This window comes from Callorhinus ursinus, unplaced genomic scaffold (genome assembly GCF_003265705.2).
Source record: "Callorhinus ursinus isolate GAN/ISIS: 27379988/994484 unplaced genomic scaffold, GSC_fseal_2.0 scaffold4, whole genome shotgun sequence".
Lineage (NCBI taxonomy): Eukaryota > Metazoa > Chordata > Mammalia > Carnivora > Otariidae > Callorhinus > Callorhinus ursinus.
In genome coordinates, this window is record NW_027397066.1 from 6,367,487 (window position 1) to 6,385,814 (window position 18,328).

The 18,328-nt window shown below is 59.8% G+C and overlaps 1 protein-coding gene across 1 annotated transcript in view; it reads right to left on the reverse strand.

The window, feature by feature from the left end:
* Positions 1-16,100, reverse strand: part of NSG1 (neuronal vesicle trafficking associated 1) — a 29,199-nt gene extending 13,099 nt beyond the window's left edge. Inside the window, exons 1-3 of the mRNA XM_025887813.2 lie at positions 15,913-16,100; positions 15,424-15,578; positions 11,783-11,899 (exon numbers count right to left, since the gene is read on the reverse strand). Coding sequence (XP_025743598.1) covers positions 11,783-11,899; positions 15,424-15,552 — 246 coding nt within the window. The 5' untranslated portion in view covers positions 15,553-15,578; positions 15,913-16,100. The remainder of the gene's footprint in view (positions 1-11,782; positions 11,900-15,423; positions 15,579-15,912) is intronic.
* Between the last annotated feature and the right edge of the window lie 2,228 nt (positions 16,101-18,328).

Here is an 18,328-nt window from a genome sequence, read left to right on the forward strand (position 1 = left end):
AGGGAGAACCTCGTGAAGATGGAGGGTTGAGCCAAGGAATGCCAGGGTCACCAGCTGCCACCAGAAAGGAGGAAGAGGCAAGGAAGGACTCCCCTGCAGGTTTAGAGGGAGCACAGCCCCGCCCACCCACACGTGGACGGGCCTTCTGACCTCCAGAACTGCGAGACTGTCCCGTTTCTGCTGGTGAAGGCCCCAGTGGTACACTGGGTTACGACGACCCTGAGCGAACTCATGCAGCCCCATAAGCCAGAGCCCTTCTGGGGAGGCTCACGCTGGTTCGCCTCCCCCACGGTGTTCTCTGTCTGCTATCATCCCTGTCCTTCCCCAGCATGCCAGACCACACCACCTTCTCTCCTCCTCACCCTTCAACACCCTGGCCAGGCCCGCTGCCTCCAGGAAGGCTCTGGAACATCCTAGCCTCTCCCAACACCAATAGTGCATGCACGGACTATTTCCCAGCGTTTCAAGTGAAATCGAAGGGTGTCCCAACTTGGAGAGTTTCACAAACCTCCCCCTCTCCCATGAGACAACTAAGAATATTCCAGAAAAAAAAGTGTGAAATTACCTAGCCAAACATACCTCTTTCTCAGAAGCATTCTTGAGGCTTTCTCTAACGTCGACACGGCCTGACTAGAAGCATCCTGGAGAGCCCCCACCACCAGCGGCCCCATCTTTCAACCAGTTCCAAAATACTCTGACTGGAAGAACAAACTGGCCACTCACTGCCCAACACGTGTCAAGAGCCCTGGGTTCCCAGGCCTGCTCGGCCCCCACACACAGCGGCTCTGGAAAGGGCATCCGCCCCTGACTTCTGGGTCCCTCTCTGCCAGGAAAGGGGCATGCCAGCCCAGCACCCGAGTTTACAGCAGGGAGCCCAGGAGACCCATGCTGGACACCCAGGAGCATAGAGTGAGTGAGCCCTCCCTACACAGTGGGAAGCCCATTCCCGCACAATGTCAGTCCTGGAGCCTGAGGATGCTTGGAGACCACCACATTCAGCACCTTCCTTTAGAGGTGATGGAGGCCCAGTCCCTGAAAAGACAGCACCTTCAAGTTGTGCCAACAAGACACCCAGGTGGCGCTAAGAGCCCAGGGGCACCCGCAAGAAGAGCCACATGCAGTGACCCAGCCTGAACGCACGGGCTCCACCCCGGCTGTGTGTGAGAATCACAGGAGCCCCCAAGGATCCCAACAAGGGGACCCCACCCAGAGCACCGGCAGAATGCTGGCCCTGGTATTACTTAGAACTTTGCAGACGCTTTCTGTACACAACCGGAGCTGAGGACCGTGGGGTAAAGAGAGGATCCCCTTCGGCACGGAATTCCTGGAACCTGGGGGCTACTGAGCTCCCGCCCCAGCCTTGGCTCCCTTATGCCAAAATACCCTACTAAGAGTAGCTCCAGAGACTTCCACCAGGGTCTGTGCTGCAGCAGGCAGCTTCAGTAAAGCTCATGTACTCATGACAGCACCCGAAGGTAATCCTCCTGACTGCATTTTACCCTCAGGGACACTGAGGCTCAGCCAACACGGGTGACCAGCATGAGGCAAGCGAGCTGGGTTGGCTGAGCGGTGTCCCCTAAAGACATCTGGGTCCTAACCCCGGGAACCTGTGCACATTGCCTTATATGCAAAAAGTGACTCTGCAGGGGCGCCTGGGTGGCTCAGTCATTAAGCGTCTGCCTTCAGCTCAGGTCGTGATCCCAGGGTCCTGGGATCGAGGCCCGCGTCAGGGCTCCCGGCTCAGCGGGAAGACTGCTTCTCCCTCCCACTCCCCCTGCTTGTGTTCCCTCTCTCGCTGTGTCTCTCTCTGTCAAATAAATAAATATTAAAAAAAAAAAAAAAGCGACTCTGCTGATGAATTAAATCCAGGTCTAGAGATGGGGAAGCTCTCCTGGATTATCCAGGTGGGCCCAAGTGAAATCCCAGGGGTCCTGACAGGAGGGAGGCAGAGGAGACACAGTGGAGACTGGAGGACGCTGGGCTGCAGGTGGAGGAAGGGGCCACGAGCCAAGGAATGTGGGGACCGTGGGCCTGGAAGCTGAGAAAGGCCGGGACACGGATCCTCCCCTGAAGCCCTCAGAGGAGCACCTGCCAACACCTGGACGTTGCCCAGTGACACTGATTGAAGGCTTCAGAAGCCCCAGAACTGTAACAGAATGAATGTGTGTTGTTCTGAGCCACTGAGTTGGTGGTACTTGGTTACAGATGCCCCACGGAGCTAGTCTGCCTCCTCTGGAGCCCATCTCCCCAGTGCCCACTGAGGGAGGGAGGGAGGGGGGTGGGGACTGGATCCAGTTGGCAGGCCGCCCAGCTCCATCTTCTCTGTGAGCACTTACCGAGCCGCCCTCGGGTACCTGGAGCCAACCCAGAGTGTCCCCGCATCAAATGGAACATAAATTCAGTTTGCAGGGGTGCCAGTCTGTCTGGCTTTTATGAAGCCAACGATCACGCACAGGAAGGAGGCGGGACCCAGGCCTGCTTTGCCCTCCGTGGGCTCCTGGAGGCCTGGAGAGCCTGGGTTGACAGCCAGGGCCTGCCCCCACTGTGCTCCCGGGGGTGGCAGTGGGCCTGGAGGCCAGGGACAGAGGCGGGGGCGGGGGGGCTGGCCTGGAGAAGGGCACCTCCTTAGACGCAGGGCCACTGCCTCTACTGGGCACACGAGGCCCACTGCTGGGGCCTGTGATGCTTTCAGCGACCCACAAAAATGGTTTTTAATTTTGTTGAAAACTGGAAATAATTATATAATAATCATGAATGCAGTCTGGATGGTAGTCTTCTTCAGGCCAAGGCAGCCATAAGATAATGTCCTTTCTTTTGCCCTTTTTTTTTTTTAAGGGGGAAGGGGCCCACAAAGACAGAAAAGCCAAAAGTGCCTCTGGGCCCGGGGCCCTGCCTTCTTCCATCTGTGGACTCCCCAGTGGCTGGTGCACGTCCTCCAGACAAGACAGTGGCCACCTTGGCCTGTCCTTGGCCACACAGCATCAGCCCTGGTCTCTGCTGCAAGGTGTTAACTCGTCACAGCTCCTCCACAGAGCTGGGTGGGGTGCTGGCAGACCCTCTACTGTGCTGGCCAGGACTTGGGTTGGGCGGGGGTGGGGGGACGTCTGGGTCTTGGAGGAGCCGCTCGTCGGGGCAGGAGGGGTGTTCCCCGAGGAAGAAGGCTGTGCCAAAGCCCGGAGGTGTCAAGGAATATGGTGTGTCCAGCTAATGTGGCTGGGGCATCACATGTCCTGCGGGAGGTGACATGAGCCAGCGGACACAGGTCCTTGTGTGCCCCATCAAGAAGGAGGAAGCCAGGCAGCTCCTGGGCACTGCAGAACTCGGGAGGCAGCTGCCCCTTGGTGGCAAGTCCCCATTTCTCACAGCCCGTGGAGGCGTTGCCAGTTGGCTGGAGGACAATGTGTGCCACTGACTGAGGTGTGTGTGCGTGAGGGGCGCGGGAGAGAAAGCAAGTTCCACGTAGTCCCAAGACTTGCGTCACTTTGTGGAGCTGTCAAGAAGGGCTCTGGAGCCGGAGACACCAGGAAGGCGCTACAGTGACCACGCAGGGGTTGTACGCTCTGCGCTTCCCCCGGCCACTGTGCCCCACGGTGGCGCGTGGTAGCCCGGGCCCTGCTGCCGGGGGCGGTGGCCTGGAAGGCGCAGTGTGTGACAGCAACAGGGCTCAGGGGAGAGCTCAGGGCAGGGTTTCCATATATATGCTTATTTATTAACACATCAAACACCACGACCTCAGAAACACTGGGATTTCAAACGAAGGAGGAGAATAGGCACGTCCCGAGATCCTGGCACCAGCTGCAGCCTGACACAAGATCCCGTGTGAGCCACAGGGGCCACGGTGTCAGGTAGAGCTGGTACTGCTGGAGCTCATGGCCTCCAGCAAAGAGGGAAGGGCCTCGAACGCTGCGAACTAGAAAACATTGCTAGGGGAGATGAGAAGAGACCCAAATAAATGGAAAGACATCCTGTGTTCACAGAGTGCAAGACTTCATATTGTGAAGACGAGAATACTTCCAGAGTGATCTGCAGACTCAGTGCAATCCCTAGCAGAAACCCAACAGCCTTCTTTTGCAGAAATGGAATTGCAAGGGATCCCGAAGAGCCAAAGGCATCTTGGAAACAAAGAACAGGTCAAAGGATTCATCGTTCCCAATTTCAAAACTTAGCGCAAAGCTGCGATAATTAAAACGGTGTGGTACTGGTGTAAGAATCCCCATGTAAGTGGAACAGAACAGAGTCCAGAAATAAAACCCACAATGTCCACGATCAACTGTTTTTGTTTTTCATCAAGTCGCCAAGACCATTCAATGGGGCAAGAAGTCTCTTCAACAGATGGTGCTGGGACAACTGGCTATCTACACGCAGAAACAGCTCGACACTTACCTCACACCAGATACGAAAATTAACTCAAAATGGAATAAAGGCTAAATATAAAAGCTAAAGCCATAAAACTCTTAGAACAAAACAAAAGCAAATCTTCATGACCTTAGACTTGGCAGTGGTGTCTTAGATCTGCCATCAAATACACAAGAAATGAAGGAGAAAAATAAATTGTACTTCAAAATTTAAAAATTGTGTGCAAAGAACACGAGCAGAAAACTGAAAAGGCAGCCCACCGACCGGTAGCCAATATCTGCAAATGATGTGTCTGACAAGAACGTCGTATCCAGAGTACAACTGAACAACACAAAAACAAGCCAATTAAAGATGGGAAAGGACTTGAAGAGACATCTCTCCAAAGACACACAGATGGCCAACGGGGCACAGGGGCAGATGACCCACGTCATCAGGCACTAGGGCAACGCAAATCAAAACCACGATGAGACACTACCGCGCACCCACTAGGCTGCCTATAGTTAAAGAGGCCGAGAACGACCGGTGTTGGCGGGGGCGGGGGGCAGCCGCTGGGGGTTGGCGGGAGGAGGAAACGGGGTGACTGCTGATGGGTAAGGGGTCTCTTCTTGGGGGGATGAAATGGTCTGGAACTCGACAGTGGTGAGGGTTGGACGACACGTCAGAGGGACTAAATGTCACTGAGTTGAACACTTTAAAATGCTGAACAGTATGTGATGTATATTTTACCACACTAAGGAAAACTGGGCGAGGGGAGAGAGGCGACACAGGTGAGGCATGGGAGGCACAGGTCGGGGAGGGCAGGGGTCCTGGGGAGACGGGGAGTCCGAGCCCCGGCAGTCCCGCCCCGGAGGCAAGAGGGACGTTTTCTGGAAAGAACAGCCAGGAAGGGATGCGTATAGAATATGGGCCTTGGGGGGCGGTGCGGGGTGCGAAACTATATAAGGAGTTTATAAGGAGGGGACCATTTCTCCTAGATGCTTATTAGGACAGTCCTGGCTGGTGGTGCCTGCCCTCGCATCCCAAGTGCGCAGTGCCCACTGCCCCTCTCCAGAGTGCCCCAGTCCGGGCCACAGGGCACATAGCCACTCAGCCTACGAGGCCCTGGTCCACACGCGCTGGTTCTCTCCATGCCGATGGAGAACTGACGACACCCCCACTTTACAGACAAGGGGCTCGAGCGCCATTTGAGTCTGCTTGTGGTCATCTGCTCCTCCTGGCCTGGGGCTTCTCCTCCTGCCGGGGGCCTCTGGGCAGGGGGGGGGTCACTGCCCAGCCGGGACGTCTAAGGCAGGGAAGAGCTGTCCCATGGGGCCTGCGCAGCAGCTGATGTGGAAGACAGAGCTCGGTGGGCTTCGGGGTGTCAGGTGGATGTGAGTCTGAATCCCACTTCCACCCCTGGTTAGCTGGCTGACCTGGAGTCCGCTCCTTAGCCTCTCTAACCTTGATTCCCCACCTCCAAAGTCAAGCCAGCAAGATCAACCTTCAAGACTGTTACCAATACGGAAAGAGTAACACTCATGCGGCTCGGAGCCTGAGCGTGCACTGGGTCGATGGCTAGGTTAGTCCTCCTCACTCCTCCTCCGCTCCGCTCCCTCTGCCCTCCGCACCTCAGGGGGGGGGGGGGAAGGAAACGTGTTTTCTGCTGAGTAATGCAGTAAAAAAAAAAACAAAACCAACCAACCAACCAAACAAACAAAAAACCTTGGGAGAAACAGGATGCATCCTGACATCTTCAAGCATGTGCAACACTAAATATTTTAGGTGACCCACAAAAAAGTGAACACACAGGCACCCCTTCTCCCAAGATGACTCAACCAGCTTATTACCGGATGCTGGATGAGGCCCCCACTCTACAGCTGGGCCAGAAAACCGTTAGCCCTGCGACCGTAGAACCTGGTGACCGAGGCCGGCAGGGTAGTCAGCGGACGGCTACGGGGGTGTCCACAGGCCATCCTCGGGTCCCCAGTGCCGTGCACGAAGACCTCCCTCACTGCCAAATGCCAAGGAAATGGTGTTGCCATTCATAAATATTTAACAAGTGCATCTTGAAACACACCGGGGGATTACTGGAGAGTGTGGAAAACAGACGGGTGCACAGGAAGCTCAAGGTCATTAAGGATGTGAGAAAAAGATACAAACCGCCCACAGAATCATTTGTGACAGGATGCTAAGGGACAGCCCCGCGGCAGCCCCGACTGCCAACCCCGGGGGCCATTCAGACAAACTCTCCTTCCAGGACATCCTCCCAGCTCCCTGCGGACCACGAAAGGCGCTCAGACCCTCCCAGAGCCCTGAGGGTATTGTGGCACCAGGCGGAGGGCGAGCGGTTCGCTCACCCGAAACCTTGTAACTCACAGAAAGAAGGTGTGTGGATCTCGGACACTTCAACAGCTCTCCATCAGGGCAGCCACAAGGCAGAACCTGCTGGAGCCTTCCTTTAATCTGCCTAATTATGGCCCCTCCAGCTTCTGCGATGGGAGGGCACCCTCAGCAGCAGCCCCAGCCACACCCTGACACTCCGCTCTGCCCCGGAGCGGGGGGAGCGGGACCGCGCCACTGGAAGAATGTTTAGGTTTACTCAGTTTGAGAAACATCTCAACCTGTGTTGATTCTCAGCATAAATCCACCTCCAATTAATTAAACGAGCACTTTTTCCTCGTTGACACTAAGCTCTTCGGAAGCCTCGGCTTCTGACGCTGCTGGGTGATTCATCCAGCAATCCCAGTGTGGCGGAGTCTTACAAAACCCTCTCCCCATCAGCGGTTACCTAGCAACCAGCCTAGCAACCTCAGAGCCAAGAGATTCATCCCCGAGCGATAACCGTAAAGTAACATCCAAAAAGACATCTCATCTCAAGGATGCCATCCAAAGGTATATAAAGAGGAGATGCAAAGCAGCCAACTCCTTGCTCCTGAAGTGCACAAATTAGAGACAAAGGGGGACGCGTTATTTACTTGTTGCTTCAACAGCCAGAAAGAGACGGCTTCATCCCTGCAGTTCACGCACAGAAATGAGAAGGGCCGAGGAACGGCCGGGCTGGGCGTCACATGGAAGCTGCCCGGAAGAGGTTCTGGCCAGACCAAAGCTGTGACGGAGCCCCCAGTGCGGCCTCGGGGGAGGCAGATCTCCCCCCTCCACCCCCCCCCCCCCCCGCCTCCCGTCACAGGTTCGCTCCCCAGCCCTCAGCCGGCTACTGCCGCACAGGACAAACATGCCCTATTGGGTGCTCCATTCAAAGATGCCAGACACATAATTGGGCGATAAAAGGCTGGGAGAACATTCCAGAAGGGTGAACGCCCTTGGCATTTCCAAAAGGCATCAGCCCTCCTGAGCCTGCCCTGCCCCTGCGCTAGGATGCACCTCTATCCACAAACTCAGTATATCACCTGGAGAGCTCATCACAGTGCGCGTTCCCAGGGTCCTGGGTTCCTCTGTTAAAAATCAAACTTCTGGGCGCCTGGGTGGCTCAGTCGGTTAAGCGACTGCCTTCGGCTCAGGCCATGGTCCTGGAGTCCCGGGATCGAGTCCCGCATCGGGCTCCCTGCTCAGCAGGGAGTCTGCTTCTCCCTCTGACCCTCCCCCCTCTCATGTTCTCTCTCTCTATCTCATTCTCTCTCTCAAATAAATAAATAAATCTTAAAAAAAAATTAAAAAAATCAAACTTCTGGTGATTTCGGTGCTAGCGGTCCCACACTTAGAGGAACAGTGCTCTGGGGGCCGCCTCTCAGGCACAGACCCCGCGGCAGGTGCATGGGGAACCAGGTACATCTCCTTCCCCGCTCAGAAGGGTGTTGGCACAAAAGCCTGACGTGTCCACAGAACGCGGGGCATTCAGCTGTGTGAGTCTGGCCCACGGGCATCCCAGTCAAGTGGGCCAGGCCACCCTGTTCAGCTCACGCTCTGCCACTGACTGTGACCTTGGGGGTCGTCTGCCCATCCGGGCGGGGAACTGGTGAGTTAACACCTGGAAAGGGCTTACACCCACACGTGGCCTAGAGAGAGGGCTCTATTGGGAGCTGCCTTCTTCGACAAGCGAGGGTCCCCCAGGCAGACCCTGGAAGCCTCCCCAAGTCACCACGTACTCCAGGCCAGCAGCACGGCTAGTCACCCAGTGACTCATCAAGCTGGAGGTGCCTGGACGTCCCCAGAGAGGACAGGCTCTTATCCTGGCTGGCAGAGAGAGGCCGCCCCACCGGACCTCACCAGGACTCCTGGTCACACCTGAAGAGAAGCCTGGGCCCCTCACAGGGGGAGCCCGGATGCTGTGACATGAAGGAAGAGACCAGAGGAAAGTGAGGCTTACGCCGGAGAAGACTCAAGTACGTGGCTGCTGGGAAGGAGGCTGACTTGTGTTCTGTGTGGCTCAGGAGACAGATGGAGGGCCCCAGGCAGAGGTTCACCAGGAGGGGCTTCAAATCAACAAAGGCAAAGGATTCTTAGATGCACAGTAGTCCAGGGGCCACTGGGGGGTTCAGTCGGTTGAGCGGGCGACTCCTGATTTTGGCTCAGGTTGTGAGATCGAGCTCCCAGGTCAGGCTCCATGCTCAGCACAGAATCTGCTTGGAATTCTTTCTCTCTGCCCCACCCCCTCTCTAAGATAAATAAATAAAATCTCTAAAAAAAAAAAAAATGGAAACAGCAGCAACATGGGCTGCCTGGAGAGGGGAGCTGCCCATGTAAACATGTTTCCCAGGGGGGAAGCCACATCACCTCGGGTGTCACAGCCAGGTGCAGGCTGCCCCTGGCCAAGCTCTCTGCCTCAGTTTCCCCTCCACTGTGCAACGGGGACGACAGGGCACACTTCACGAGGTTTTTTACAAGGATTAAGTGAGCTGGGAAGTCTCATGAGCTTGACCCGGTGTCTGGCTCATGGGAGCACTCCCGGTTTTCATCCTGTTACTGCTCCTAACAAAGGACATCAGAGGCCCCAGGAGGGTGAGGTCAATCCCCGGAGGCTTCGTGGAGGAGTTGGTGGCTGAGCTGGCCCTGGAAGGAGCTGGAAGGCGGGCCTGTGCGGAGGTGTGTGTGGCAGGCCGGGGGAAGCGGGGGTGGAAAGGCACTGGCCTCGGAGGCTCGGACCAATCAGAAGCCCCCCAGCCCCTCGAGACCACCTGGGACTCTAAAGCCTCCGCGCCGCCCCCTTCAGCGTGGTTGTGAACACTAAGGAGGCCACGGAGGCTAAGCATATGAACGTGCCCGGAAGGTTTCAGTTATAAGACTAGGGAATGGGCTCACTGTGATGCAGTGCCCTACTGAGCGCCTACTGTATATATCACCTTCTTGGACATCCCCCACGAGGTGGGGGCAGAGGTGAGGCAGGGTTCTGCCACCACAGCCCCGTCCACAGGGACGGGCTCAGATGTTCTGAGCCCTCGGCTTCTGGGCACCTGGAGCCAGGTAACCACACCAATGCTGCCGAGAGCCCTGGTGGCCAATGTGCGTCCCCCATGCCTTCAGCGGGCGCCCTGGGGACCCGTAACAGGTGAGCGTGCGGGAAAAACACAAACGAAGGACACCGGAGCTGGGGGACAGAGCCTGGCACACAATGGACCCCAAAGGATGAAAGGTAGCACCCCACTCTGGGGGGACCTAAAATGCCAGGGCTGAGAAGGGCAAAGGTCAAATCAGGCATGAGAAACCCAGATGGTGTCAGCCATCAGAATGATGGCTAGGATGACCTTGAAATTGAGGTCACTTCTGCCTCAGCCAGGAGGTGATCCCCAGGGCACGGGGAATGCAGGTCATCCGAGCAGCCGCAGAGAAGACACGCGAAGCCGGCTGGTCAGAGCGGAAGACGGATTGATCTTGGGTCAATCCAATCTGGTCCTGGCCGTGAACTTAATGACACATACAGACTGCCCAGCCAGGAGCCACCCGAGGAGCATCTCAGCCCGTACACCATCCTCATACCAGCAGCAGGAACCCCAGACTCTCTGCACCTCAATCCTGCCGCTAGAAAGGGGGTTCTACCAGACGTGCCCGCCTCTCGGGGCAGATAAGTCACACGGGTGAACACCCCGCAGACACAAAAGATGGCGGCTCAGAGGGGTCCGCCGGCCCGGCAGGCCCTGCACCGTGTTTCTCCAGCCCGTGGGGCAGGCTGGAGCGATGCCAAGGAGGGATTCAGAGTCACGGCACACTCTGGGCCTCCCTACTTGGCCCACGAAGTCACCTCAGCTCTGTGAGCTTCACTTGCAGCTAGTAACCAGTGCCCAGGGTTTTCATGACACGAACGGGACGCTGAGTGCACAGGTGCTTTGGGGGACTGCAGGGGTCGGGGGTCCCAGCGTCTGTGCACCCAGACACCCGCAAGCTGCTCACACAGCCACACACACAGCCACCAGAGAGGCAGCCACGGCCACTCCGCAAGGTCTCTCAAATCACCCCTTTGAATCTGGGTGAGTGAGGGCCACTGTTTTCTCGTCCCCCGCGTTTCTCAAAGACCAAGTTTCCAGAAGATCAGCATCCTGACTTGCTCCTCAACCAACGCAGCTGTCTCCACCCTCCGAGGCCACCTGACGCTGGGGACAGCTCCACCCCTGGCCTGGCTGGAACCCTGCCCCTTTCAGCAGCTCTTCCTCCCTGGAGAGCCGTCCAGAGCAAGGCCTCCCCGACCACGAATGAGTGCCCCCAGGGGCCCGGGCACAGGGCACCGGCCAGCCAAGCGCCGCACCTCCACATCACGCCAGGGCTGCTGAAGGGTGGAGGCCGAGCACAGGCCCCGGGAGCCTGGACGGCCGTGACTTCTCTGCACCTCAACTTCCCCGTCTGCAAGATGGGTTGTCCGGATAGTCCTGACCTCTGGGGAGGCTCCCTGAGCTCAGCTGGAACAAGGAGGCGGCCCCGAACCGGGTCTTGCAGGTAATAAGTGGGCCGCCTTACCTCTGTGTGAGCCTGCTTCCTTCGGAAAGTCTGGTAAAGTGACTGTTCACCTGCCCGTAACCGTTGTCTAAGAGAAAGTTTTGGGGGTGGGTTTTCCCACTAAGTGAGACTCTTCACTCTAGAGAACAAACTGGGCGGCTTGTTCTCTAGAACCCGGGGGGGGGGCGGGGGGAGGGGTGAAGTCGGCGAAGGGGATGAAGAGCGTGCGAACCGGGGCGAGCACTGGGAAATGGACAGAACCGTTCAATCGCTATACTGTGCCCCCGAAAATCGCGTAACACTGCATGCTCATTGTGCCGGAATTTTAAAAAATACTAAATTAAAATTAAAAATTTTTTAAACACAAAAACAGCCCCCGCCAAGTTATGTGTGGTCCTTTTGGAAGATGAAGGAAATAAAGAAGGAATTTGCAAAGGCACGGGGCGGGTTTTGCACAGCTGGGGTGGGCCCTGTTCCCGTCACTCCAGGGGCCAGCGTGGCACCCCCCCGCCCCCCCGACGCCCTGGACACCAAAGCAGCATCTTTCCCATCCAGGGCCGCTCACCTTGAACCTCTCGGTGACCCCCTCAGTGATGCTGACGGTGAACTCCGCTATCTTGGGAGGGCGCGCTTTGCCCTTCTTGCGGTCAGGCTCGTACTCGGTCTTCGTTTTCACAACCACCTGGTCCGGGAAACAGGGAAGCAAAGCGTCAGCAGCGCAGCCAGATGCGCGCGGACACACCTGCCCGGTGAGGACAAGTCACCATTTCGCCCACAGGTGTGTCACAAAAAGAATGTGAACAGCCACCCTTTGTTGGACATCTCGGTGCGAGGACTTTGAGAGAAATGGCCCGTGAATAATCCTGAGAGCAGCCCCAGGAGGGAAAGACAGTAACTCCGGGCCAGAGAAGTGAAGCTCGTCGGCCAAAGGCCACCCAGCCAGTGGGTGCCAGGGCTAACCCCCGACACGGTGGCCGAGGAGTGCGCTCGGTTTCCGCCATGGGCAGAGCGAGGGGAGAGACGAGGCGGGTCAGGAAGGAGCAGCGGCAGGCCTTCAAGGAAATGCATCTCGCATCTCAGCCCTGACCCCGCCAGCCTCCCCCCTCCTGCCCCTGCAATGGCCCCCAGAGGGTCTCCCGGCTCGTCTTCCCTCCGCTCTCTACCGCGAACTGGGAGAGGTTTCTCCACCCAGGCACCTGCCCTGCTCTGCCCCGTACACACCCTTCCCTGCATCCCCAGCAGCTCTCGATGAGCCCCGTCCAGCCTCCTCCCTCGGAGGCTCACAGCCCTTTCCTCCTCTCGCCTGAAGCCAGGGCCAGTTTACTGCGCTGTCCGAGCTGCACAGGGAGGCATCATGGGGTTGCCCATCTCCAGTCCCCGCTCGCCACCCCCAGCTTCCAGGAGCCAGGAAGCGGCAGCTGGACTGCAGAGCACCAGCCACCCCCACGCTCTCCCCCACCCCCCAGCCAAGATTGAGAGAGAGAGAGAGAGAGAGAGAGAGGAAAAAGAGAGGTTTGCATCCGGTGCTCTCCGTGACTGTGGGCCCCAGGGCAGACCTCGCAGAACGCAGCGAGTCAGGATGGTGGGCCCCGCGTGGGCCTCCACAGGGGCTCTCGGACCGAGCTGTGACCTGGAGCCAGCCCCGGGAGAGAAAGCGGCCCGTGCCAGCCGCCACCGAAAAGTGATCCAAGGGCCACAGAACTGTAATCAGACTCATGCCTTCCCTCCTCCGGTCCCTTCCATGCACGCGGCTCCCGGGATGCCAAGAGGGCGGATATGCCTACTGTGACTGTGGGTGCCCCCACCCCAGCTCTGGAGGCAGCATCTGTGCATCACCCTACTGTCCTCAAATCCCAACTGTCCCTGACTCGCTGTGTGACCTTGAGCACCTGCCTGGCCACTCGGAACCTCAGTGTCCTGGCCCGTGAAATGGGCACAGGGCCTATCTCACCCGGCTGCAGGGAGGAGGGGGCAATCCGTACAACGCTCAGCGCAGTGGGAACACGGTCAATATGCTCCGGGCCTGGATTCACCTGCCTCTGCCACTAACACGCTCGGTGACCTTGGACTAGACCCTCTATCTCCACATCTGTAAAGCGGGGGCAATATCAGTAAAGTTACTGGACAAATGTCAGGTGAGAGCGGCCCGGGCCTTGCGAGCTCCATGACCACTGTCACTGTCGAACCGCGGCACTCGGTACACGCTCTGAGCACCACTTACGACCCCGACGGGTTACCTGACCCCAGCGGCCACGGCACCTGGGACAGGTGACATCACCTCCCCGATCCCTGCCTGTGAGCCACACAGCGCTCTTGTTCCGGTTAAGTGAGGTCTCGCGTGAGAGGTCGCGTCCCAAGCAGGATGGAACGTGTGGCCCATGCCAGAAGCTTCTGCACTGTGGGGGGGTGGGGGGGGTGGGGGGGGATTGTGGCCTTCGGCGGTGACCTTGGACCCATCCCGTGAACTCTCTGAGACTTAGTCTTCTCATCCGTGACCTCAGAAATCTTCCAACTCAACCACTGGTTCCAACCCATCCCTGCCAGTTCCCTCCCTTTGCCTTGAATATTCCCAGGGATGGGAGACTCATTACCTTTCGGACCTACCTAGACTACTTCTAAATGCCCAGTTGGTTGGCCAGAATTTCACCCCTGCCTGAAATCCCCCTCCCTGCTATAAGCCAACTGTGTGCCGGACAATGCTGGAACGGAACAGACTGAGGGCAAAAGAGGCGGCTCGGGCTGAGCGGAGGGAGTCACCTGACAGAGGTGCTGCCCTGGGACACAGCGTTCCTGGCACAGGCCGCCACCACTCTTGAGCTGAGGCGGGAGCGGAAGGTGGGGGCAGCCCCCCGCCCCCGACCGAGCTAGCCCAGCAAGTCCACCGGCCCAGACAGTGAAGGGGATGCGCCAGGGGAGGCAGCCCTGCCCCACCCCTCCCCCCAAGCCTCCCCCGGACCCTCAGTGCCCCCAAAGTGGCCCCACGTGGCCTGGGTGCACACGTGTGTCCAAGTCAATCCTCTTCCTGAACCGAAACACCTGCTGCCGGGCCGACACTCCTGCCCCTGCCCCCCCACCCACAACACAGACAACGGACCTGGGGGGATGGAAACCACTCTAGAGGGCTGAGTAAGTCAAAGGGTCCACATGGGAATAAAGGAATCTTCCAGAAGGGAAGGCCCCATCGCTGCCTAGATATCCCCCCATCCCCATCCGGTGGTCAGCAGTCACCAACATGCCGGAATAAAAGACAAAGACCTGAGTCAGAACGTCCTCGCCAGGGCTAAATGAGACAATAAATGTAAACGCACTTCGGGAACTAGAACGAGCTTACTCGCGGCCGCGGTGGTTTTTAAGGCGGCAGCAAGGTGGTCAGAACGGATGCTGTGTATAGTATTTTAGGTTTGAGTTGTGCAATACAATTGTCGAGACTTTAAATCATCGCATTTACCTTTTCAAAAGTTAACTCTTGAAAAGATTATCCTCCACATACAGAAACTACTTGATTGGATACTGTACTCAAGAAAAGGGACTCTAAATTCAGAAAAGAAAAACCCACTTTGGGGAAAGGATGATGAATGGTTGTCTCCAGTTACACTAATACCCAGCTAGCAGAGAGCACTTACTTCAAGATTTCACAAAAGGAACAAAGAGAGGAAGGAAGCTCACAGTCAGAACAGACTCCCTGCAGCATCTTACAGCCAGTCTGGGAGGGGCAGGCGGGGAGGGCGAGGATGGGAAGCCAGCCCCTCAACGAGGGTCCATCGGACCCAGGAGAGGGGCCTCCCCACCGCCACGGGGCAAACCGGGCTGAAACCGCATCACCTGGGCGGGCACACCGGGCGGCCGCGCCCCAAGTCTCACCCCCGACCCACAGCCCCCTGCTACCGTGGGGCAGGGGGGGGGAGGAGCAGGGCTGGGGGGGGGCTGCCGCGGTGGAGCCAGGGATACCTCTCGGACTGGACTCCCAGGAAAATCGAGAGGGGACCTTCCCCCGACTGCGCTCCCTTGTCAGGACCGAGCTGTCTGCCGATCCGGAATCCCGCGCGCGGGCACGCTGTCCTCCCGGGGGGCGGGGGGGGCTTCCTCCCGCCGCCCGAGCTCGCCCCCACTTCCCATCCCCAGCGCACGCCGCGCGTCTTTGTTGCGGCCGCCGCCCGAGACTTGGGGTGCGCACCAGGCAGCGCGGGGGTGCCGGGGGGCTCTCACCTTGTCCGGGGGCGGGAACTGCAGCTGATTGACATCGAGGGGCGTCATCAGGGGGATGGTGTCGAAGCCATCCTCCAGCAGCGGCTGCTTGGTGCCCTTCTCCGCGAAATTGTTCCCCAACTTCACCATCGTTCCGGGAGACCCGAGGCTGCCGCCTGCGAGGGAGGGCCGGGCGGGAGTCACCGCGAGCTCGCCGGCCCCCGCTTGGCCTCCGGGGAGGAGGGGTCGGGAGGACGCGGCGGTCGCCGCCCGGGACTGGGGCGGGGTGGAGAGGGGGGTGAATGTCCCAGGCCCTCCCCCCCACCCCGCGGGACCCGAGCGCCGGGCTCAGGGGCGCACCGCGGCCGGGGAGGGGGCGCGCCCCGTCCCGGCGCCGGGGACCCGCGCGGAGCGCCCCTTCCCCCGTCCCCCCCCCACCACCACCGGGGCGCCGGGCGGCCGTGGCCCCCGCCTCGGGGCGGAAGGCTCGGGCCCGCGGGCGGCACTCACCCACGCCCGCTCGCAGGTCTGGCTCCGAGCGCGCAGCGAGCCTCCGCGTCGGCCGCTCCCGCGCGCAGCAATGGCGGAGGCGGCGCCGCGCGGGGCCGGGCGGGGGAGCCGAGCGAATGGGCTCGCGGCCGCTCCCTCCTCCCGCTCGCCGCCTCCCTTCCCGCCGCCCCCGGGGCCGCCCGTGCGCGGGAGAGTGCGCGCGTGTGGCGGCGGCGGCAACTCCGCCCTGACGCAGCGCGCGGGGCCGCACAAAGGAGCGCTCCCCGGGGACCCGCGCCCGTCCCGGCTGCGGGGGGCGCGCCCGGACCCGAGGCTCGCGGCGGCGGCGGCGAGTGGCGGGCGGGGGGGGGGGGGGGGGGGGGAACGGGGGGGGGGGGGCGCGGCGCCTCGCGGCGGGAAGGGGGCGAGCCGAGGGATGGATTGGTCCCCCGGAGTGGGGGGCACCGGAGCGGCCCCGTGGCGCGCGGCTGGGCTGGAGAGGGGGCCCCGGAAAGAGGGCGTGCCCGCGGCAAGGGGGCGCGGATGCGAATGGAGGGAGGGAGGCTTCGGGACGTGGGGGAAGCGCTCCCCTGAGCGGGGCAAGGCGCCCGGACTGGGAGGACGCCCCGGGGCAGCCGGAGGGTTGGGTATTCGGGGCAGAGGGAGCGCTTGGCGCGCTGCGCCGCGTTGGAGGGAGAGGGAAAGGCTTCTCTGGTCTGTTCGGAAGAGGAAGCAGGGGTCCCCTCACTGCAGCCGCAGCCTGGAGCATCCAGGTCGCGGCGGGGGGGGGGGGCGGGGGATGAAGGGCGGGGGGTTCCAGCCGCTGTCGCAGCTGCCCAGATTAGGGCGTCGTTTTGCGGACCTGGGGCCAGCCCGGATGCGGGGACTGCCCAGATGAGACACCGCGCGTGGCGTGGGAGCAAGACCAGGCGCTGGAGGCAGGTCGCTGCTGGGGAATTGCTACCTTGCCGGCACCTGTTTCGGGCCCTGCTCTGGCACAGAGTAGGGGGTTCCCGAAGTCCTACTTCCACACCCCAGTTGCACAGCTGAAGGCTGAGGCCGCCAACTGAGAACCACCGGAACGTGCCTCCCCTCCCCCAGAACCGCAGGGGGTACACGGAGATAGTGGAGTAGCCAGTGCACGCCTGTGCCTTGAGCCTGCAGCCCAGCCCAGGAACCTGGCCCTGGGTGGCCCCAATTCCAAATCCCCAGGAGGGCCCCACGCCCTTGACACATGAGGTCATTGGATTCCTACACTTGCCCCAGCTCCCCAGCAGGGTGCAGGTGGGCCTCTGACTGCAGGGCAACCTGGCAGGACCCAGGATCTTGGCAGACACCACCCCTGGCCAGCCTGGGCAAGGCAGGTGTCCCGGGTGCTGGCCCCTGCCACAGGCCCTGGCCCCGGCTGCCAGCATCTTTCCGGAAAAGGCCTTTAAATCACAGCAGAGAGGCAGTGATACTGCATGTCTGTGTGTGCCGGGTTTCTTATGTGGAACCCCAGGAGCCTCCCCGCGGGGCCCTTGGACACTTCCTGCAGCAGGTGAGGAAGTGTCGTTGGAATCTGCTCAAGTGCCAGCCTGGGTTAGTCCCTGGTCTGAGCTCACGGGTCAGGAGAAACCCTGTGTGCTTCCAGGAGGAAGTGGCTTTGTCCCCGTCTCAGGGGCCAGCATTTTACTGACCCCAGCACAGGCCACACACACGCGCACTGTGGTTGGAATCCCACACGGAGCTGCAGGGTGGGCCTCCCTGGACCCCATGTGTACCCCTCCTGCCCTCAAAGGCTCTGTGAACCGAAGAGGACAGGGACGAGAAGGACCCGTGGTCCAACAGAAACAGCAGTGGACAGTCGGCGCTGCCTGCTTGCTTTTTTGTGTTCTGGCTTTTCACGGGGACTTTGCAGTTTTAGTGTGTGTGGGTGTCCAAAAGGCACCTGACCCAGGGAAGGACTCGGGGAATGTGGGTGCACAAGCCTGCAGCGCACCCAGCGGAAGCTTAGGGATGAGTGTTTAGGTGGAGCAGTGGACCCACCAGAGGGGCCACTGCTGGGAGGCTGTGGACCAAGTGGGACATCCCCAGGGAGGGCAGGGGCAGCGCAGGGAGGAAAGCAATGTGCAAGGCACTGTTTCCCGGCCGCCCGCACAACCACAAACTGGGGGCGTAAAACATGTAGTTTCTCAGTTCTGGAGGCCAGAGGTCTGAAACCCAGGTGTCAACAGGGCCACTCTCCCTGCAGAGGCTGCAGGGGACAACAGTCCTGCCTTCTCCAGCCTCGAAGTCCCCGGGGGTCCCTGGGCTTGTGGCCAGGCCAGTCTCTCCACCCTGGTGGTCACACCGCCAACCCCCCTCTTCCCTGTGCGTCTCCCATGAGGGCGCTGCTCGCTGGATTCGGGGCCCGCTCGATGACCCAGGATTAGGTTCTCCTCTCAAGAGCCTTAAT